This window comes from Hydra vulgaris, chromosome 03 (assembly GCF_038396675.1).
Source record: "Hydra vulgaris chromosome 03, alternate assembly HydraT2T_AEP".
NCBI classification, from domain to species: domain Eukaryota; kingdom Metazoa; phylum Cnidaria; class Hydrozoa; order Anthoathecata; family Hydridae; genus Hydra; species Hydra vulgaris.
Genome location: NC_088922.1, coordinates 31,690,001 through 31,711,391, shown reverse-complemented (window position 1 = coordinate 31,711,391; position 21,391 = coordinate 31,690,001). Strand labels below are relative to the sequence as shown.

Genomic DNA, 21,391 nt, shown 5'->3' with positions numbered 1-21,391 from the left:
ATTGAAAATTTAGACAGTGTTTTAAATTCAAATAATAAAAGATTTTAAATAATAGTAGTCAAGACCAGTCCAAAGTCAGGAAAATTCTCCGGAACTTTAAATTCGAAAAAATAAATTTTTAAAATAGAACAATTTTATAAATATGCGCCATTTTGAAAACATGTTTTTAAAGTGATTGACTATCTTGTTTTTACGTCAGCATACTTGCTACTTATACATTGACTGACTTAAATAGGAATAGGCACAATGAGTATAAATACACTGGCTGAAGGTTTTAGTTTGGGCTAGTAGTCTTGCTATTAAAAAGATAATTTTTATTTTATTTTTACAGACCTGAAGAATATCGTCGAATAAATAGTTTGACAAGAGAGCCTATCTTTTAAAGTTGCTTGGAAGTAATCTTGTTTCTAAAGAACTAAATTATTATCAATCATCATCTATTGTGGTAAAGTCTTTGTAATTATAATAGGATTGCAATTTTATTATATCTTATAATTTCTTAAATTATCATAAATAATGACAATGGTATAAAATTTGCATACTTTCAGTCCATAAAATAAAAAATGGCTTCAAGAACTGGAACAAAGAAACATCGTAATAAAGTATATATCTTTATTAAGATTTTTTAAGGTATATATCTTTTGTTAAGACTTTTTAACACTATTAAGGTTAAAAATCTATTTAAATAAATAGATTAATACACAATAATATTATCTTTGTTTAAAATTAAATTTAAGCAAATAAAATGTGTAGATAAATTAAAATTTTATCAATTTTTTTTCACATATTTTTACAACTACATAGTTTTTACAAGTTTTAACACTATATAGTTTTAATACCAAATATAACTAAAGTAATGTTAAGATATATGCGATGTACATAGTAATGAAATATATTAAAATAGAATTACAATTTATAATTTGAGTTAACAAGATAAGACTAAATAAATAAATTTTTATTTATGTAGTTAAGGAGAAAGAACTCGCAGAAAATTGTGTGAAGTGTTGTCATCGAGAACCCTTTTTTTAATTAATTTTATAAGATACTCATAACTATTTTATTTATGACTTATTATACTTTTTAATGTTGTTAGTCATGTTATGAAGCATAACATAAGTACAACATATGTATACACATACATATGTATATACATACTTGTTAATATGTTAAAGTTACATATATGTTTATATGTTAAATATTTTGACATATTTTTGATACTCATAAGGTATTAGAAAAATTCCATATAACTGCTTAGCTTTTAAGGAAAAATTTTTACGTTTTTTAGAAGAGATAATGTGAAATTTTTAGGTATTAATTTGTTATATCAGTTTCTCACTCAATAAATTGCTATTTATTAAATTTGATACTCTAAACGTATTTCTACTTAACCTTTATTATATTCTTATTCTTATGTTCAAAGTTGATAGGAAAAAATTACACCCATCATATTAAACTCAATTTTTGAAAAAATAAATCATCTATACCCAACACGTTTTTCAGCAAACAATTACATTCAACCTAAAATCTACTATTCTGCTACTGAGTTTACAGTTGCAAATAAACTATAGAACACGCTTTAGAATAATAAGCTAAAAAACTTTTTTGCACAGTTAATAAATGGACTTAAGCAAAAACTTTTGATAAATGACAATAAATTATATTTCTTCTAAAGCTTTTTATTGGAGTAATCTCGACTGTTTTATTCAATTTTTTGTTTATTTATCTTTTATTCAACTTTTTAAAAAATAAAACAAGTTAAGAAAAATAATATTAAAAGTCTTTTATATTTGTATTTATTTTTATACTTTTTGACATATTACATTGTAATATATGGTAGTATATGTCTTCAATTGAACGAAGTTACGTTGTTTTTGTATTTTTATTATTGAAATTTTTATTTTAGGCGGCTCTGCGATAAGACTAAATTGTCTTCTTCTTGCTCCAGTCATTTTTTTGTATGTTGTACAGCACGTGCACAATCATCTCCCATTATTGTTTTTCTTTTTAAATGTTGCAATTTTTGTTACACAATCCCAGCACCTAATACAGGTGAATGCGATTTGAATTTTAAACTACACTTTTAATTATGGACCAGATTGTTTACACCGGATTTAACATTGGACTGTGGGATCAAAAACGTAACAACTGATCTGATGAATTTTCAAACACATTTTCCAAATGAGCGTGACAAGGAGCGTGATTTGTTATGACGACCAAACCCTTTAAATAATTTAGGGATGGGGTGAAACCCGTTGCTAACACATTGCAAGAATCTGTATTAAATGATCTTCTGCGAGTTTTTGTTATGAAAACATTTGTTGTTTATATAGCTGCAATCAAATGTATGTTTAAACCTTTTTGAAGCAGGTATTTTCATTTTTGATCTTCTTCATTGTTTTGCGCGTCCTTGCGTTTTTTTACAAAAAAGATTATAATTTGTTTTATCCAACCATCATCTATGATATATTCTTTGATATTCCTAAATGACTATGTTCTTTTTTGCTTGTTTACCGTTTATTGTAACAGGCTCCTTGCGCACTTTTTTTAATGAAAAAAACCTGTCTTCGAGGTAATCGAGACGACTGTTGTCGTGCTGACGCTTATATTAAAATGTCTTACCATTTTTGTTTTAATGGCCACCAATGTCAGTTGATAATAACTTTCAATCCATGTTAAGTTTCTTCAATTTCATCTTTATATTAAAACTTTGAAAGGAGCATAATCTATAATATAACGAGTTCTTATTACCTGAAAAACAGATGAAATTTGTTGCTCTTTCAAAGTCACTGAGGGATAAACTTCAATCGAAAAAGATCAAATCAATTCAAAACATAGTAGCAATACACACACGTTCACAATACATACACGTTCACAATACACACATGCTCGAGTTTTTCATTAATGTTATCTTCAACTGGTGTATTCGCAAAGATTTACTTATTTTGCTTTCGTGAAAAAAAATAACATAAAAGTGAAAAGCAAAAACTTGTATAAACGAAAACATCAAAGATAAAATAAAAACGCATGTTCTAAACTACATCTTACGTTTCTCAATTACAATTCACGTTTTCTTAATTACATCTTACATTTCTTAATAACAATTTCGAGCTCTCAATTACATCTTGAAAAGGTGTTTGCTGATTGCCATATAAATTATCAAAATAAAGCTGAACACCAACTGCAATAAAAAAAGGAGAAAAGGAAACGATAAAAAGAAACAAAAGCGATTAAGTTAAAAGAATGTGGGATTTAAGAAAAGAAGTTTATTCTAATTCATTTGAAAGTATATGTTGTTACATCGATAAAGTCATAATGAAGAAGAAAGAAGTAAACTTATTCAATGACATAAATAACCGGTACGAAATGCCAAAAATAGGTGGAGTGGTATTTAATTGTTAATTTTACAAAAAGTTAAAGAAAAAGTAAAATAACATCAAAATTAACAATTCAAAAAGGAAAGACGAATATTTAAAACTTTATCTTCAGTAGCTCAATTAAAATCAACTTTAGTGAAAAAAACATTCCTTGAAAGCAAACATAAATATTGAAATCAGAGATGCTGCATTTGCCTTAGATGGAAGCAGATGTTATGAAAGGAAAAATTTTTGATCTCTTATTCTAGATTTTTGAAAATCTGATTGTTGGTATAGATTCAAGAAACAGAAATTCGACGGGAAAAATAGAAAGAAAAAAAAAGAACCGTTGAAGCAATTTGGTTGGAAATTAAACTGTACCAAAAAATCCAAAAATATTATCTTTAAAATGATTTCAATAACAGACAAAATAAGATTAAAAATTCTAACATGATATACTTTGGCGAAAAATTATGATGTGTCTATGCTGCTTGATTCAATTGTAAAACAAAGGTCCGACTAATTAAAGCTATTAAGAAAAACCCCATGTTGCAAGAAAATTATGGCAAAATGGGCACTTATGAGTATGTTTTAAAGCAGATTTTCGGGTAGCCGTAGCATTTATGGGATAAAACAACTTATTTCTGTTGATAAAGTACGTTTAGAGTTGTTTGTAATTAAGTAGAAATCGATAGGTAATGACTCCGCAATTTCATTTATCAAGAAAATGGATCGGAGTTACTTACCACTTTAATCTCGCTTATTACATGAAAGCTTTTCTGGAAAACTAATTACGTAGCTGGAATATGGATGAATTCTACAGCCTCTCCTCCTCTTCACTTTCCAAAAATTTAGTGGAAAGTGAAGCACATAACATTTAGTTGAAAGAAATAACATTTAGTTAAATGTTATTTCTTTCAACTAAATGTTATGTGCCGCTGAGTTATGTAGACATAACTCAGCGGCACTGTTTCCTGTGTAGCATCACAAGTAGTTGCTTCTCCCTTTTACTTTGCTTTCTAGCCATCTTTGAGGCTTATTTTATGAATTTCAAAATATTTTCTAATCCATCATCATTAGGACCTCTGATTAATACTTTTTTTCTTTAATGTTATTCATATGCCCAAGTCCAAGAGGGCCACTACATTCGAGGATACTACTTTTTTTGGTTACAAGCCACTCTCAACTTTTTAATTCCAAAACATGAATCTCAATACTTATTGAGAAGATTGTTTGTAGCAGAGAATCAAGGGAATGCATGGTCCTTAGATGTAATAGTTGCCCTGGAATTCAAAATATTATCAATTATATAACTGAAAATCTATTTCAAAATAAAGGATCTTTTGAAGAGAATGGCAAAGTTAATGAAGATGAAATATTTGAATACAAACAGTGGAGTACAACATAGAGCAGAACTTTTAAATTACACAACAAGCGAATTCATTGAAAGTCTTGAAAAACTTGGTAGCATAACATCTCACTCTTATATTGCTAAAGCACAAGGCAAATATTTGAATACATTAAATCATCTATACCCATAAATTAAATTATTGTTTTGTTTGATTTTGCTGAAAACTTTTAATTTGTCATACAAGACGGAATCCAGAGTTACCACTGGAACCAATGTTCTTTTACCATGAACTTTCATGGTAACTCTTCCAGTTTAACTGCACTAAACATAAGCTTTAGGTTTTGGTGAATTGCACATGTACAAACAGCATAAATACACCATTTTAGCTTTAACTGAGCAAATTTAGAAAATCCTATTTTGGATTGAGGGTTCTCTAGTTTGAATTCAATAAATAATTCCTTTAAATTGCAAAGAAGTAATCACTTTGATACATGTTTATTTTTGGATACACTTGCAAAATCTTTTATACCTGGCAACTACCAACTGAACTGATCATTACAATAGAAGTTTTCGACCTTATCAATGATATCTGATTCAATTCTAATAATGTTAGTTTTTTCTGGAAGTGTTAATGTTCCATTTTCAAATTTAAGTTTTCTTGCTTTAGTTATGGTTGACTTTGAACTATTGAATACTTCAGCTGCTTTCCTTAAAGACCATGAATCTGGAACCAATGTTAAATTTTGAATTTAGAATCTTTTCTCTTCTGTTTTCCGTTTTCAGATTTTTTTGCATTGATAGTATCAATATTTCTAGGTCTTCAGCTTTCTTCTGATGTTCAAAATTGGGATCCTCAGTAACATCATTTTTCACATCTTATTGAGGATAGCTGATAACATTTTTGATATAACATCAGTAGATTGCATTAATTTTCTTTTCCCTTGTAAAATTTTAGCATGTTTTGGAACTTGAAAATTTTGCTGGTGATTCATCTAATTTATCAAAACTGGTGTTTATAAATTCTTTTTCTTGTGCAATTTCTATATCTTCATCAAAAAATGTTTGTTCCAGAAATCATCTTCACCATTGTGGTCCTGTAAGGTAGACCAATCATCTATTTTTTTTACCGCTTCTTTTCGACATGAATGTCACATTTTAAAACCAGGTGTTGTTTCAATACCAATTAAACACATATCTTTTGCCAGTTGAATATCAATTTCTTGCAAACCACCTATAAATATATTATAAATAAATAAAAATTCGCCAAAATTAGGAAATAATAATTTAGATAATTTAATAATTTAGAAACTAAATAAAATTTTTTTCAAACTAGTTGAAAGTGAACTAGATGTATTTTTGTAAATAGACATCACATTATAAAAACAATTTAATTAATAAACCTTTTACGTTTTATACTAGTTTTATACCTTTTCAATTCAATTTTTTTGGAAGTTAGCAAACCGGTTAAGTAAAAGTTGCTCATGATGTAAACAGATTTTAATATTAGCATTTGATATTAACAGTCCAGATCTTCATAATAATAAATTTATATCTCTTTCTCTGAATCGCTTGATAAATATTTCAATCCAATTGATTTAGTGTACACCATTTTATGACATATGACTTTCCATTATGACTTTCTCGTTCATTATGACTTTCATTATGACTTTCTCTGAATAACTTGATAAATCTTTCAATCCAATTGATTTAGTGTACACCATTTTATGATCATTTGATAAAATACCAACTGTACACAAACCTTGTTCATTTTATTATTTTAATTTTTTATTTAACTATAAATAAACACAAAATACACAGACATATATATTTACTTAAAATGTGGAAAACTTTTATCATTAGTATTTTTAAATATGATATTAAATATTTATTATTTTTTAAATGTTGACTATAACTTCTTTTTTTATTTCAATGGTTAGCTACAGAAAAAAAAAAAACATCTGGTGAAATTTAAGACTAATACTAAGTCTTAGCGTTTTAATATTGAGTGTTTCTTTTATTTTAGTAAAAGATGACATAATATGTCATAAATTAGAAAGCATAAAACTATTTAAAAAAGAAATATCTAATTCAATTAAATTTCTTTAAATAAAAGGTTCATTGAGTTTACTTTTGTTTATGTCAATTATTTTAAAAAGTAATCATGAACACAGACCTATAGTATTTATTTTTTCACGTAATACTCCAATGTTTTTACAAAAAATTTCAAAAAATCCACCTCTCGATTTTGCACCAAAACACTCTTTAATATATCTATTTTAATAAAAACAAAAAAAATTCTAAAAAAATAAATGCTACTATGGTTACCAGGCTTCCTTTCCGCCTTTGTTAAAATTTTAAAATAGCTGTGGGTTAGGGTTGAACTTTTACCGACTTTTAAATTTACCGGTAAAACGGTAAAAAAATAAAAAGGCATTAACAGAAGACCATAAAATGCAGTAATAAGTAAATAAAACACATTAATGTTAGTTTTGAGATTTATTTTTGGATAAAAAATGAGCTTTGAGAAAACAAAGTGTATCAAGTAAGTCGTCACTCATTCTGGATCGATTTTTTGTCACAAATAATCCAGCGGCAGAAAAGACCCGCTCAGATTCGACACTTGTTGGTTGGATGGTTTCTAGTGCATTGAACAAAAGTTCAAGGTTTGCAGTTCTCATTCCGGTCGCTTCAAAGACCAACATTTCTTTTGAAATGGCCTTGAATTCGTCGTTTGAATTGTGTCGCTGTTTTTTGGCTGAATGCTGAATTGCTTCCTCGAGTTCCTCTTCAAGAGAAAGTGGATTTTCGTCAAAAGTTTCTGAGTCATGCACTTCTTGACTAAACTCCAGGTCATCTGGATTTGTTAGAAAAAGCCTAGACAGCAAGTTTTTGGCGGTCTTTTGAAGTACAGACTTCGGAGGCATATTGAAAACTTTATGCTCTTCAATGTCGGACAAGCATTCTGGATTGGAAAGATATCTGTACAAGCTTACAAGCTTGCTCTGCCTTCTCTCTTCAAAACGTCTCAAAATTGCACTCTTCATTGCAATGCAAAGAGGTGAATCTTGTTGTTTCAGCCTGTTCACAAGAAACTTGAAAATTCTTTCAGCAGTAAGAAGAGTTGCATTTAGTCGGCAAAGTGCTTCTGCTGCTAATTTGACTGGTTCAAGAGCAGCAACAATGTCGTATAAAATGTCTTCTTCATCATCACTGCAAATCAAATGTGGAGAAATGTCTTTCAATACTTTTCTGATTGAATGTTTGACTTTGAGGAACTGTTGAATCATTGACAGCAGACTGTTCCATCTTGTTCTGCAGTCAAGGATAAGTGAAATCTCTTTTCTGTGCTCTTTCTTAATTTCTTCTTGAAGGACGTCATTGTTGACGGGCGATTTTCGAAATAACTTGACAATTTTTCTGACTTTTGTGATGACAGATTGCAAGTTAACTTTCACTTTCGGAATGGGAATGTTTTCATCGATGGCGGAACCAAGAAAACTGACTTCGGTGTCAGATTCAGATTCGTCACTGCTGACTTCGTCGTCGTCGCTTGTTTCTTCAAATGAGTTTTGTTGGATTTGTTGAGAAGGCTTCTCGTACAGCACTTCTTGAACGGCTAAGTGCATTCCGTGGGTATAACAAGTTTGATGCTCGGTTGGAACCAGTTTTCCGAACTTAACCATCATGGAAGCTGAGGGAGCTTCCATGTCAGTATAGGCAATTCTGTTGCCTAGTTTCAACCCAAATTCTGCCACTTTTTCAGTGACAACAGCTGCAGCTTTTTCAGCCGGCAGAGATCTGGAAATTCGTTAAGTATTTAAAAAAAATGTTAAGTATTTAAAACTATTTAATTCTTTCTGTTTATTTTAGTTAATTGGTTTTATTTAGTGTAAATTTATTATTATAGTGTTATCATTATTATTAATTCATTGTTCATCATTTTTATTATTATTTGTGTTAAAAAATATTTTTTTATATCAACTTATAGGTATTTACTTAATATTAGTTTTATAACTATTTGTAAATGACCGTGGATGTAATATCGTTTTCCAAAATACATTGGTTGATAAATAAGTCACAAGAAAGTAAAAACGTTTTTCTTAAAGTGTTTAGACAAAACTAAACCAACAAAATCACTTTTCAAGCATAACAAACAACAGCTTTGTTGACAGGAAAATGAAAATTAAATTTTTAATTTATTGGTTGAGCCATTTCAAGCATTCTAAAACATTTTCAAGCATCCTTCAACGTTATTAAAAAAACAATACTTGCCGAAATTTACCGACATCATTTTACCGGAAAATTTTCGGTAAAAGCTCAACCCTACTATGGGTGAAGTACAGTCCCCATATTGATATAGTTCAAAATATTTTCATTAAAAACAAATATCATGTTCTGATTCCTCGTCCTAAAAACTATACTGGTGCTAACTTTCAGCTTAATCACATGTTTTGTTGAACAGTAACTTGTAAAACAAAAACTATAGTAAAATCAAAATGGCTGCCGAACAGAAAAAACTGCTAAAAACAGCTGATTTTAAAGTAACAATATCTCTAAAACCCATTTGATATTAGTGCTAAAATTTTGCAAGGTAGTTGTTATAAAGGTGTATGTTATATAGGTGACCATTTTTACAAAGTATGAATAAAATCTGAGATGATGGGTTACATGCCTGTCCCACTTCCACATAGAATACCTCTTAGAAGATATCTTTTTTAAAATATTTTGTTATCTCTATAAATATTTATCTCCTTTTTCAAGTTATAGTAAAAACATTGAATGATAAATTAGGAGAGGTAACATTTTATACAATAACTTTTCAATCAAAATTTGTGATTAAACTAGTTCTGAAAAAACTGGAAGTGTAAGAAAGCAAGAAATCGCGCCGCAAAAGTAAATATAAAGTTCAACCTCAGCAAAAATCATCTAATTAAGCAAATTTCTAGCATAAATGGATTTCAGAAATCAAATTTAAGATAATTTTTGAGTAAAAATCAATTTAAAACAAAACATCCAACTTATGGAATGATGTTTCATTAATTTTTTGAATATCCAATCGTTTTAGTTTATTATATCATACTTTAAACTAGGGCCCTGCAAATCCGAAACTTTAATTTTGAATCGAATCTCGAATGGAATCTAATAAAATGATGAACTTCGAATCGAATCTCGTTTTAAAAACAAATTCTTTTACAAAACATGTATTTATTTAAACTTCAACATAATAAATTGGTAGGCCAGTCAGGCCTATGGTCCAGTGGTGAGACTATTGAACCAAGTGAAAACACTGCAAACTGCTCAAATTCTTTGGTTAATTTATCAGCATTTTCTTCTTCAATAACATGGCTTTTTCCTTTCAGAATTTTAGCATTTGACAGAACTTTGTGAAGCAAGGAAGACTTCCCAGCAAAAGGTTGATCAGCTGGAGCTTGAACTTGAACAGAAATTGGTTCTATTTTTTTCACTGCAGATTTTATTAGTAGCCTTTATTACTAATGTCAGAGCAGGTTGAGATTCCTGTGAGCATTTCAAGACATGTTGTAGAACATGAGCTGCACAGGGATTCCATTCTATTTCCATAATACGAGCAGTACAAGGCATAGCATTTGTTGTATCAGTAGTCACATAGAATATGTCTAGTTTGAATTTCTCAACTTGTGAGTTAACAATTTTTGCAGTTACTTCTGAAGTATGGTCTGCTTCTATGGCTTCTAAATTTATTACACTAATGCAGTGTTTGTATAATAACCACTTGGCACAAATATAATGAAGTGTAATCACAAGAAAATTAAACTGATGTAAGGCTTTCCAGTGATCAAAGATGATGCTATGTTTTCCAATTTTCTCTGTGGCCTTAATTATCCTTTCTTGTTTAATTAAAGCATCTTCATACAATTTATTCAGTCTGCGAGATAGCGAACTTGGATTCGGTGGCTTATAGTCTATATTTCCAATTAATGTATTAACCAAGTTTTGAAAGTCAGTACCAGCTACAATTTCAAACGGACATTCGTCCTTTACAATAAATTTAAGTATCAAAATAAAAAAATTTAAGTACAAAATAAGTATTTAAGAATTATAAAGTATTATACAAAATAAAAAAACATAACAACATCTCTTTATAATAACAACCAACAAAATGCCCTTGTATTCAAAGCAAGACAAAAAATAAATAACAACAACTACGTATAAAAATTTGAAACAGTTATAGCAAGTATGTTGAAACAATTATAGCATATGGTACTACTACAAAAAACAAATTATAAAGTATAATTTTCCAAATACAAAGAATAAATTTATAAAGAATAATTTATCATGCATTTAACACACATATATTTAAAGTTTGCTGCATTCAGCAAGGTAACAAAATATAACAACAGCAAAAACAAACAAAGACAAAGACTAAATTTTAAAAGAATAAAAATTTAACACACATGTATTCAAAGATAAAAAAAACATAACCAGATCTCTATATAATAACAACTAATAACAAAATAAGCTCACAATAACAACCAACATCAGCCCTGGTTTATAAAATAAAATTTAACTGTATTTTTAAACAATCAAAGCTAGTTTACAACTATTATAAAAATAAAAATTTTAATGAAAATAAAATAAAATGATCAAAACTTGCAGTAAAGAAATAAAAACTACATTAAAAAAATTAAGTTAATATATAAAAATTAAGTATATATAGGGGAAAGGGGGGTAATTAGTACCGATGTGCAATTCGTACCAGCGTCATTGTTTTTTTTCTGATTCGTTGAAATTGGCGGAAACACGATAAAATCGAGCCAGCAGATGAAATATGTATAATGACCAAAAAATGGCGGAATCGGACGTTAAAGAAAGGAGGTAAGTCTGTTTCCCTTTTTTTACACTATTTGATGTAATAATTACACTGTCCTACTAGTCGTACCTTGCAGGCGTGGATATACGTAACTTATTTATATTTTTTTATGGTGATAGCCCATCGATTCTTCTTCATTAATAAATACGTTTTTTTCCGATTCACTTTGCCAATTAAAACACTGAAGTAGAAAACTTTGTTTAGTCATAGTCGGGTAAATCGTACCTGTGATGGTGGGGTAAATCGTACCTGTGGTAATAATTACCCCAACCTATAAAGATATCAAAGGGCAGCGTTGGTACTGCTTTGTGTGTTATGAGAACATTGAGGAGGATATGGTCCAGTGTTTAATTTGTGGAGCATGGGTACATGTTGCATGCTCATCATTTGAGTCTCAAAATCGGTCACATGATAGTTATATATGTGAATTATGTCAATAAATATATTTTACAAGTGTAGAATGAACTAGTTATTGTTTTATTTATTACTTATTATTAGTGCTGAGCTTTTTTTCCTTCATACCCTTTGGTACTTATTAGCCTCACTAGTGGTACTATTTGAACCTTCTTGTGGGTAATTAGTACCACCTTGTTTATTTTTAGTTTTTATTAGTGTGCTCTTTATATTTACATCTTGAAATCATGATTGTTTGTTTTAGTTTCATCAATGCTTGTTTCTATCTAAAAATAAACTTTTTCCTACATGTAGATTTATTTTTATTAATTTTTTTCTTAGGGGGTACTATTTAGACCCCTTTCCCCTATATATGTATATATAAATACTTGTATTTTTAAACAGTAGTTAGTGTAAGTGGACTTCCGATTTTTAGCAGTTTTTGTTCTGTTCTGCAAACTTAAAAAAGATGGTTTTCTGTTTTATATTTTTTCTGTTTTATATTTTTTAACTTATAGTGTATGCATGTAGTAGCTGAAGGAAAAAAATCTCAATATTATTCTTTTACTTCAGGTTATAGAGCATAAAAGCATAATATTTTCTACCGGGTTATTCTATCAGGATTTATTTTTACATCATTTTTATGTTTTATGTTTATCCCACGTCAAAACATACTTGTCAAACTCAAGCTTAAATTATATAATATAACTCCTAACTTTATAATTATATAATATAACTCCTAACTTTAGATAAAATCAATATCTTTGTTATGATTTTTATGTATTTAATTATGTATTTTATCTAAACAGACATATTTATTTATTTTTAAATAACTTTTTTCTATGTTAATTCGGTTCTGTGTTATATTTCGGTGAAGACGAGAAAAATGTTAAATATAGTAATAAAATTTTTAAATTAGGCCATGCTATGCAGAAAACTACCAACCCACTCACAGAGGCGTAGAAAGAATTTTTTGGTGTTCGAGATAGGTAACTTCCAGACATGGAGCAAACTACAAACATTTATATGTTTATACTTATGTCAAATGATGAGGGTTTGCAAAAAATTGCGATGATTGGAGGCTGGGAACAAAAAAGCCCCAAAATTTTAGCCCCCCTGCCCCAAACGTGAGAGCAACAAGTTGATGAAGTATTTTTTGTACTATTCTTAACTAGACTTATATTCATCGATAAATTTTAAGTTTTATAGTATTATCTATTAGCGTTTAAAAATTATTACCATATAAAATTTGCAACCCTCTCAAATTGAGGGGGTTTAAACTTTACATGGTCAAAATTTTTGAGCGCTAAAATATTTTAAAATGAAATCTAAAATTTATCGTTGAATATAAGTCTAGTTAAGAATAGTACAAAAAATACTTCATCAACTTGTTGCTTCCACGTTTGGGGCAGGGGGGCGAAAATTTTGGGGCTTTTTTGTTCCCAGCCTCCAATCATCATGTTGTGAATCAATTCCACTAAAAGGTGTTTTCCATCTGTTAAACTCTTCTGTTAAGTTGTCTATTACATGCTTCTCACACCTACATGTTTCCAGTACTGAAACTGTTTTACCTAGTAAATAACTAAGTATGTCTTCAATTAGGTTTTGTGAACAGTTCTTAACAAACTCTGAAGTACTTAAAGGAATAGAACTGGAAGACATTAAAGCCATAATGAATTTTAATGCTGCTTGTGATATGCCATACTCATCAACAATAGGTGAGGCAACATCTTTAATATTATTCTTGCATCCTTTGTCTATTTTAATTTTACTTTTATCTTCAGAATTAGGTGTTACTGGATTTTCACAACTTATGTTAAATGTTCGATCAATATTAACTACAAAACCGGTGTGATATTTATTTATATGCTTTCTTAGCATATTATATGTAGTAAACAATCGTATACAACCACCGACATTACACCGAAGTTGACAAGGCTCAAATAAAAGATGAACATTTCTCAAGTGATTTATGTAACAAGCAACAGTCCTGATAAATAAAGATTAGGGTGTCCCAAAAAAACAACTTTTTCACAAAACCAAACAATTCGAAACATAACCTGGTTATATATATTAAAAAAAATCAAAAAGCAAAAATTTAGGTCTCCAAAACTTCATGAAATGTTAGGTGTAGATTTCAAATTTTTTTTTTCAAAACATTTTATATTTTAATAAATATAATAAAACCGAAGCAAAAGAACAGTTTATTTCGATTCAAAATATTTATTTTTTTAATTTAAATAAACTTACATCTAATTAAAAATAATTCATACTAAGGAGTTATGCTGTTTAAATCGCTCTTTTTCATCCTTTTATCCACTTTTTTTCAAATCTCTTTAGAAGCCACCATGATGTTTTGTCTCTGACTTTCAATATGATTGTCTGCTAGAAAATCTTGCACAAGACAAGTATTTCTTTTAGAGCAGTCATTTGTGCACTGAATATTTAAATCAAAATCTTTAAAAAACTTAAAGCTGGGACGGAGATCAATAAATTTTCCATCAGAAATCCAAAACAATACATTTTGTAATATTAAGATCAAGTATTAAAAAAATCATAATAGCTATTTTTTTCAACAAACCTGTGCAAATGAGTGTTTCGGTTAATGATTATATCCACTCTAATCTTTGGTTTCTTTATTCCAAAATAAGAAATATCCTCAGGATATGGATAATTAATAAGTTTTTGTATAATTAAGAATTTCTCTTCATTAGGTACGCCTGGATCTGCAAGGGATACAATAACAACACCTTCAGCCAAGTACCACATATGTCTAAGAAGAGAATTTTTAAGACTTTTACCTAATGTTTACCTAATGTCTTCTTCCTCTATGCTTTCTGCTACTTTAATTGCTTTTAGATCATTAGATGGTGCCTGGATTATTACAGATGACTTCAGAAACCAAGGAGTATAAAAGATTGCTATAAAAGCTGCAATTTGATAGACATCTTCTATCTCCTCTACTGACATAAATTTAAGTTTTTTACGAGTTAGTTGAAGCATCAATAAATATTTCCCATTTGCCATAAACCTAGCCTCATTACAAGCAGGGGATTGATGAAGGTAGAAATTTGGTACTTCGTTACCCAAATAGAAAGAACCAATTCATATAATCTTATATAGTCTGTTCTTATCTTGGGGGAAAATTTCAGGGTAATGGCTAAGTATTCTTTAGCCTCTTGTGCAATCTGGTACAAGTAAGAATTGTTCTTTAAAAATTGAAATTAAATCTGTCTAATGAGTTAATGTCTTCATTTCATACCTGAAAATTTTCAGGCCAATGTTTTTTAAAATTACAAAACATTTTTTTTTTGATGCTTTAGTCTTTCCTGTTAGTGCTTGCACTAAATGACTGATGCGTCTCTCATATATGTGTTGACGACATAAAAGCCACATAATGTGTTTTCCGACAACATACCTACTTATAAGTTCAATTCCTGCATTATGTGCACTTGCGTTTGAAGCAGTTGAGTCAGTACAAAAAGCAAAAATGTTATTTTCAATTTCAAAATCTTCTAGTTCCTTTTTTATTTCTTTTGCTTGGTCTTTGCCTTTAGATGAATTTGCCTGGAACACTCCTAGCAGAATATCACTACTATTATTATCCTCAGGGTTTGTCACGTTTACTGTAATCCTTTCCATTTTAACAGTAATATTATTTTTAAGATCCCATTCATTGCACAATTTACTAACAAAGTTTCTTACCGATCAAAACATTTTTATAACTATTTCTAATTTCTTCACCTTTGCTTTTGATGGTATGAAATCTTTTTCTGTGGGTTCCTGATTTTGACAAAACAATATTTTCCAAATCATACCCTGCATACTTCAGAATTAAAGAAAGAATCGCTGTATGACCCCTTACACCAAGATGAAATCTTGCAGCGACTTCACTTGTAGTTTTTATTAATCCATCCCCTGATATTGAGAGGTGCAGCTCATCAGTTCCTTTTTTTTTTTTTTTTTTGTTCATGGTACAGGCTGCAGGCTCGGTTGGGAAGCGGGAGCGATCGCTCTCGATAACTGACCACGGGAATAATATTTAGTTGCGAAAATCTGGCCAGATTTTTTAGTCGTTTTAAGAACATTTCAAACAAACAAAAAAAAGCGCAAAAAAAAATTAATTTGACCGATGAGAGACGATTACATAAAAAAATAAACTAGAAAAAGAAAATAACTTTTAACGCTAAAAAACTTTAAGCAAAATAAATTACGCTTAGAACAAATATTTTCGAAACATTGCTCTTTAATAATTTTTTTATAAAATTAAGCGACATTTTTTATATAAAGTAACAGCTTAAGATTGCTTAATAAGAAATCAAATGTAGTTTTATTTATTAAAGAGTCTAATATAATTTTTATTTATATACTCGTGTCTTATTTCCAGTGCTGGATTAAGGAGGGTTGAGATTAAAGGGGCTATGGCCCCGGGCTCTAGAATGTAACGGGCCCCGAAATAGTCAAAAATACTTTTTTAATCAATTTTACGCTGTGGCACATGAAATGGCCTCCAATATAAAAACAGCCCCAGCCCCAAAAAGTCTAACAAGATTCTAATAAAACTAACGCCAGCTTTAGTTTTATTTAAGCTGAACTATTTTATGAATAAAAAAGTTAATTTTTTTAATAACAATATTATGGTACGCGTGAAAATTTTAACATATTTGAAACAATTCTTCTTAAGAGTCATCCATAAATGATGTCAGTAAATATAGGGGGGAGGGAGTGCTGGAATGTTTGACACTAATTGACAATGGGGACAGACGTGTTGAGGCCGAAATGATGTCAATTTAAATTTTTTTTTTAGTTTTAATGAGCAAATTTTAACGGTATTTACATCTACTAAATGGTATAGAAATGATGTTTTGTTTGTGGGGAAATTAATATTAAATGCGGGGAACTCGATATTATATTTTATTAAATAATTTATAATATAATATTATAAATTTATATAATAAGTTTCCCAGAGACATTAAATAGATAACAACTACTAACGTAAAATAAAAATTACTATCGTTTTATTAATATATTACCATTTGACTGCGAATCAAATTATGTTAGAAATATTAACTCTTTGTATATAAAATTCACAATCATTATTCCCTCCCTAGCGGATTATAAAATGTGATTCAAAGTAAACTCATAACTTTGTCATTTTTTGAAATTAAATTGTCGTTATTTCAAATACGAAACTCTAATTGCTCTCTAGTTGATTGTAAAACGTGATGCAATGCAAACACATAAAGTCTATTGAAAATTCGAAACGCTAATTTCTCCCTAGCGGGTTGAAGAAACTCTTTTAAAAAGCTGCGCTAACGATGAGCAAAATTATTCTTCTGATTGTGATGTAAACAATACTAATAAATCAATATTAAAATATGGATAAAACCGCATTACTTAACTTATTGATGGTCTCGTATGGAAATGCTCACCCTGATAAAAAAAAGGCTAATATCCAGAAAGAAGTCCATAGTATATGAAATTCATTAAAAGAAGAGAAACTGGTGCATAAGGTTCTTGAATCAAGAGTACTGTATTTAATCAATTTATTTAATGAAAAGGCAATAAAGTTCAAGAGCAAGCAATTATTATTTTGGGCCAATACTAAAAAACAGTCTGCCCCCACGTATACTCCACTTGAATTTGACAAGAACTCCTTGCAGTTTGTTAAGGCCACCAATGAGCGATCTGTTATTGATGGTCAACAAAGTGCATTAACTTTGAGTTTATTGACCACAAAAAATCAAAAAAAATACAAAAACAATGGCTCAATATCGACTTAATTCTGAGATTGCAGCTATAAATTGTGAAGTTGCTGGACTGAAGACTAGAAAGAGAAATGGGTTCATTGCTGAAACTGAAGAGGATGATTTGAAAAAGAAAAAGAAGAAACTAGCTCATCTATGTAAAGAACTGACCAAAAAAAAGTATGATCAAGCATCCAGAAGTAAAAGAAAAACTAAAAATCATTGAGTTACTGTAGAAATCAAATTAATTAGATAGAAATCAACTACAAAGGTTAAAAATATTTTATCAAAAGGAAGCGGAACTGCTTCACAGTATTGCTGATGATGTTTAGTGAGTGGGCTTTTTAATTTCAATTAGTATTTAAAACAAAAAAGTAACCTTAACGAGTTTGTAAGAATGACAACTGAAGCGAAAATATTTAGAGCTAGTAAACTAATACATAAGAACATAAAAACTTTTCTTTATATTTAATAACTTATACATTAAAACTAAAATAATTATTAATATATATTTCAATTACATAACTAAAAGTTTCACACAATAGCGAACCTCAGTAGCCGTATTCTCATCTCTCCGTTAAGCTTAACGGAGCGTTTAAGTTTATGTATGTCCATAGAAAACGGACATACATAAACTTTTAGAAAACAACTCTGAATCAATTCCCTGGGGAAGAGATGGAAAATAATAGCTCTTATTATTACAGTCCAAACGTTTCAACACTAACTGCTAACATAGATGATAATGCACTATCCATCCTGCATCTAAATATAAGGAGTATACAAAATTTTTTTGATAAACTTAAGGAATTTTTATTAGGTGTCAAAATAAATTTTCAAATTATATGCCTAACAGAAACATGGTGCCGGAATAAAGAAATTGAAAATAACTCTAACTTTCAAATTAATAATTATAAAGTTATTCATCAATTAAGAGGATCTGAAAAAGCAGGAGGAGGAGTGTGCATTTTCATACACAATTCTTTAGATTTTAAACTTCGTAATGAAACATAATGAGTTGTTAACCATTGAGGTATTAAACAACACCAGCAAAAACATAATTTAACACGTCATTATAGACCTTCAGGTAATATAAAAGCATTTAACAAACACTTTAAATGTTTAATTACAAAAAATGATATTTGTGGCAAACTAATTTATTTTGTGGGCGATCTCAATTTAGACTTGCTCGATTATGAAAAATAAAAGCGTCAAAAACATAAAAGTTAAGACTGGAATATTTGTAACTGACATTTCAGACCACTTTCCAGTGTTTATTCACAAAGAAACAGCAATAAAATATCAGTAAAAATAATATACAGTATAATAAACAATTTGGATTCAAAAATAATATATAGTATAATAAACAATTTGGATTCAAAAATAATATACAGTATAATAAACAGTTTGGATTCAAAAATGGTCACTCTACTGATCAGGCAATTGTTCATCTTGTTCATGATATTCTTAAATATTTTGATGAAAACAAATTTACTTTTATTATCAATTATATAAGTAAATCTTGTAATGTATTAAACACAATCTTGCTTGCAGATGATACTAATCTATTTTATGCTCACAATGATATAAAATTTTTATTTAAAACCGTAAACACAGAACTACTACCTTGCTAATGGTTTACAGCAAACAAATTATCTCTAAATTTAACTAAAACAAAATACACTTTTTTCCATCGCTATCATGAACGTGACAAAATTCCATTAAAACTTCTAAATCTTTGTATTAACAATTGCGAAATAAAAAGAGAAGTATCATTAAAATTTCTAGGAGTACTCCTTTACGAAAATGTAACATGGAAAGATCATATAAAATATATTGAAGGTAAAATATCAAGGAGCATTGGCCTATTTTATAGGGCAAAACCTTTTTTAAACTCAAGTTGTTTAAAACTCTTATATTTTTCTTTTATTCATTCCTGTTTTAATTACTATAATATTGCATGGTGTAGTACCAATAAAAATAAATTAAAAAAACTCTTTAATATGCAAAAACATGCAATCAGAATTATATCCAATGAAAGCCGCTATACACCCTGCCAACCTTTTTTTACTAAATTAAATATACCAAATATCTACCAAATAAATATTTATCATCTAATTTTTATGTTCAAAATTAATAAAAGTATTATTCCAAAAACTTTTAATCTCTTATTCAAAACAAATCAGAATAAATACTTAACTAGATATACAACCCAAAAGTTATTTTGCGGCAATCGAGTTTTCAATTTCAATTAGAGGACCAAAGGCATAGAATAAAATACTAACGATTAAACTTAAAACTCTTTAAAATGTTAAATGAGTTCAAAACTAAACTTAAACAGTTAATACTAAAAATTGATCTACCACAAAACTATTTCTAAAGATTTAAAATATCCTTACGATTTATCTATCAATTAAATGAAAAGTAGAAACGCTTAAGAACGTTTATAATATATATATATATATATATATATATATATATATATATATATATATATATATATATATATATATATATATCCATCCACCCGTCTACTCTATGCGGCCATATATATATATATATATATATATATATATATATATATATATATATATATATATATATATATATAGATATATATATATATAGATATATATATAGATATATATATATATATATATATATATATATATATATATATATATATATATATATATATATATAGATATATATATATATATATATATAGATATATATATATATATATATATATATATATATATATATATATATATATAGATATATATATATATGGCCGCGAAGAGTAGACGGGTGGATGGAAAAGATTCCCGGGTTCCCGTGTGTGTACAAATAATTTTTTTTCACGAAGTCTTATTTATTAATCACTTATTAATCTTGTTTATCACTTCCAAAACATCTTTAAGATAAAAAATATATGAGTTTTTAACATAAGCTTCTTTTTATTCTTTCTAGTTTACTTTTGTAAAATTAAAATTCTAATTTTTTTTAATCACCGTCGGTTACTGTTCTTTTGTTAATTTTTTTTTGTAAAGGCGAGTTTCCACTCATCCATTTTTAAAATGGAAAGGGAAAGGAAAGGGAAAAATAATCACGTGGGCATGCGAAGTACAAGTTTTTATTTGTCCAAAGGAAAACTGCGCATGCTCACGTGATCATTTCTTCGTTACCTTTCCCGTTCTCGTAAAAAAACGGATGAGTGGAAACGAACCTTAAAACGTTGTAAAGATGCATGACTTTTAAAGATTTTAAAGACTTGAAAGTATTGCATGACAAGCATTTCTCATTAATAAACTTTTTAAAATTTAAAAACTTTTGTTTTAGACACAAATTGCTGTTTATTTTTGAAAGCGTAAATTACTAACTAAAAACTTTTGTTTACAATTTGTAAATTACAAATCCGTGTTAAGTGAAATCTAATTTAATAAATATACAATTGTGCTAAATACAAAATATTATTATTCAAATATTATTATTTTTAAAAAAATGTTTTTATTTGTAAACAATAATTTGTATTATTTATTTATGAATTCTGTATAAATAAATAATAAATGAGCTACGTTTTAACTTTTGTAATGCATAGTAATAATAATAATAACTGCTGCGCTTGAAGTGCAATTTCAACACTTTCTTTCTATACCGACTAAGCCAATATCGATATTGTAGTGTTAAAATTAAATGT

At 28.5% G+C, this 21,391-nt stretch overlaps 1 protein-coding gene across 1 annotated transcript in view; it reads left to right on the top strand.

The window, feature by feature from the left end:
- Positions 1–548: 548 nt before the first annotated feature.
- Positions 549–21,391, top strand: part of LOC136078086 (solute carrier family 28 member 3-like) — a 93,470-nt gene continuing 72,627 nt past the window's right edge. Inside the window, exon 1 of the mRNA XM_065792922.1 lies at positions 549–602. Within this exon, the coding sequence (XP_065648994.1) occupies positions 564–602 (39 nt within the window). The 5' untranslated portion in view covers positions 549–563. The remainder of the gene's footprint in view (positions 603–21,391) is intronic.